The sequence below is a fragment of the Condylura cristata genome, unplaced genomic scaffold, assembly GCF_000260355.1.
Source record: "Condylura cristata isolate star-nosed mole 26May11 unplaced genomic scaffold, ConCri1.0 scaffold00004, whole genome shotgun sequence".
Classification (NCBI taxonomy): Eukaryota; Metazoa; Chordata; class Mammalia; order Eulipotyphla; family Talpidae; genus Condylura; species Condylura cristata.
This window is the reverse complement of record NW_004567105.1, coordinates 695,158-696,356: the sequence shown is the minus strand read 5'-3', so window position 1 is coordinate 696,356 and position 1,199 is coordinate 695,158. Positions and strand designations below refer to the sequence as shown.

General features: G+C 70.6%; 1 protein-coding gene across 1 annotated transcript in view; it reads right to left on the bottom strand.

Annotated features, from left to right (window-relative positions):
• Positions 1-1,199, bottom strand: part of CELSR1 (cadherin, EGF LAG seven-pass G-type receptor 1) — a gene marked incomplete at its 5' end in the record, with an annotated part of 38,529 nt that overhangs the window by 4,804 nt on the left and 32,526 nt on the right. The window contains 3 exons of the mRNA XM_012735089.1: positions 166-227; positions 393-472; positions 673-785. Of these exons, the coding sequence (XP_012590543.1) occupies positions 166-227; positions 393-472; positions 673-785 (255 nt within the window). The remainder of the gene's footprint in view (positions 1-165; positions 228-392; positions 473-672; positions 786-1,199) is intronic.

The following is a 1,199-nucleotide window of genomic DNA, read 5'->3' as shown; positions in this document are numbered from 1 at the left end:
GCTCTCGCGCGCCCGCCGCCACCCACGGGCCGCCAGGCCCTCCCGTTCCTCTCTCAGCTCACGCGGGCAGCCAGGCGGAGGGACGGAGCGTCCACGGGCTGCCCGAGGCAGTGGCTCCCGAGGAAACCAGACCCTGTGTCCTGGGCGGGCCCAGCAGGGTCCTACGTCCAGGTGCCTCTGGGCCCCAGCTGGCCTCGGGTCTGGCTTTGCCCCGGGGTGTGGCCATTCTCCTCGGCAGAAGGCAGAGGCAGCCAGCCCCGCCCACAGGCCTGTCCAGCGCCACGCAGCGGTGCCATGGGCCTCACCCCGCGGCCAGGCGGCCCAGGTGCGGCTGCTGTGACCCCCACCGGAGGGCCGGGCCGGGCGGGCCCCGCCAGGCTGCGCCCACTTACACGACTCCCTTTCTTTCATAGTGATGGTGCTTCCTTTGGCAGGAGACCTTTGTGGACAGGACAAAAATGACCGTGTTGACCTGGGGAAAGGCAGGAAAAGGCAGCTCAGGAGCACACGGTGGCTTCATAGCACAGTCTGGGGGGGGGTTCCCCAAAGGTCCCCGCTGTCGCCGAGCGGCCCCACGGGCCAATGGCCTGGAACCAGCGCGGGCCAAGACGAGGCCCCGTGACGCTGACCGCTGATGCCCGTCACGGGAGCCGCTGCCTGAGCCACACTCACCACCAGGACCATGCCAACGGGGCCCACGAAGCTCCAGATGAGGGTGTCTTGGAGGGAGAGCCAGCAGAAGTCGGGGTTCCCGTAGCCTTGGGGGTCCAGGCCCACCGCCAGTCCTGGGCACCGGGGAGGCACAGTGAGACCACACCCCCAGAGCAGAGAGGAGTGGGGGCTGCGGAAGGGCCTCGCCCGCAGGCCCGAGGCGGGGGCATCGGCGGAGAGGTGAGGGCGAGGTGGACTGGTCACACAGCCCGGGGCAGCTGCCACCACAGGCCTAGTCCTGCCTGAGCCCTGGAGGGCCAAGAGCCGCCCTCCCAGGAGCCTGCCCCCAGCCCCCACGGCCCTCAGGCCCCCCGCCGGGTACACAGGCCGTAACTGACCGTCTACCCGACAGGACCTGAGGGCCAGAGCTCCCACCAGAGGGGCAGGCATGTCCCCAAGTGGCCGCACAGACCATGCCAGCAGGGCAGGGCAAGGTTGGCCTGGAGTGGAGGGGTGGGGTCTGGGTGGGCGGGGCCTGGAGGGAGGGC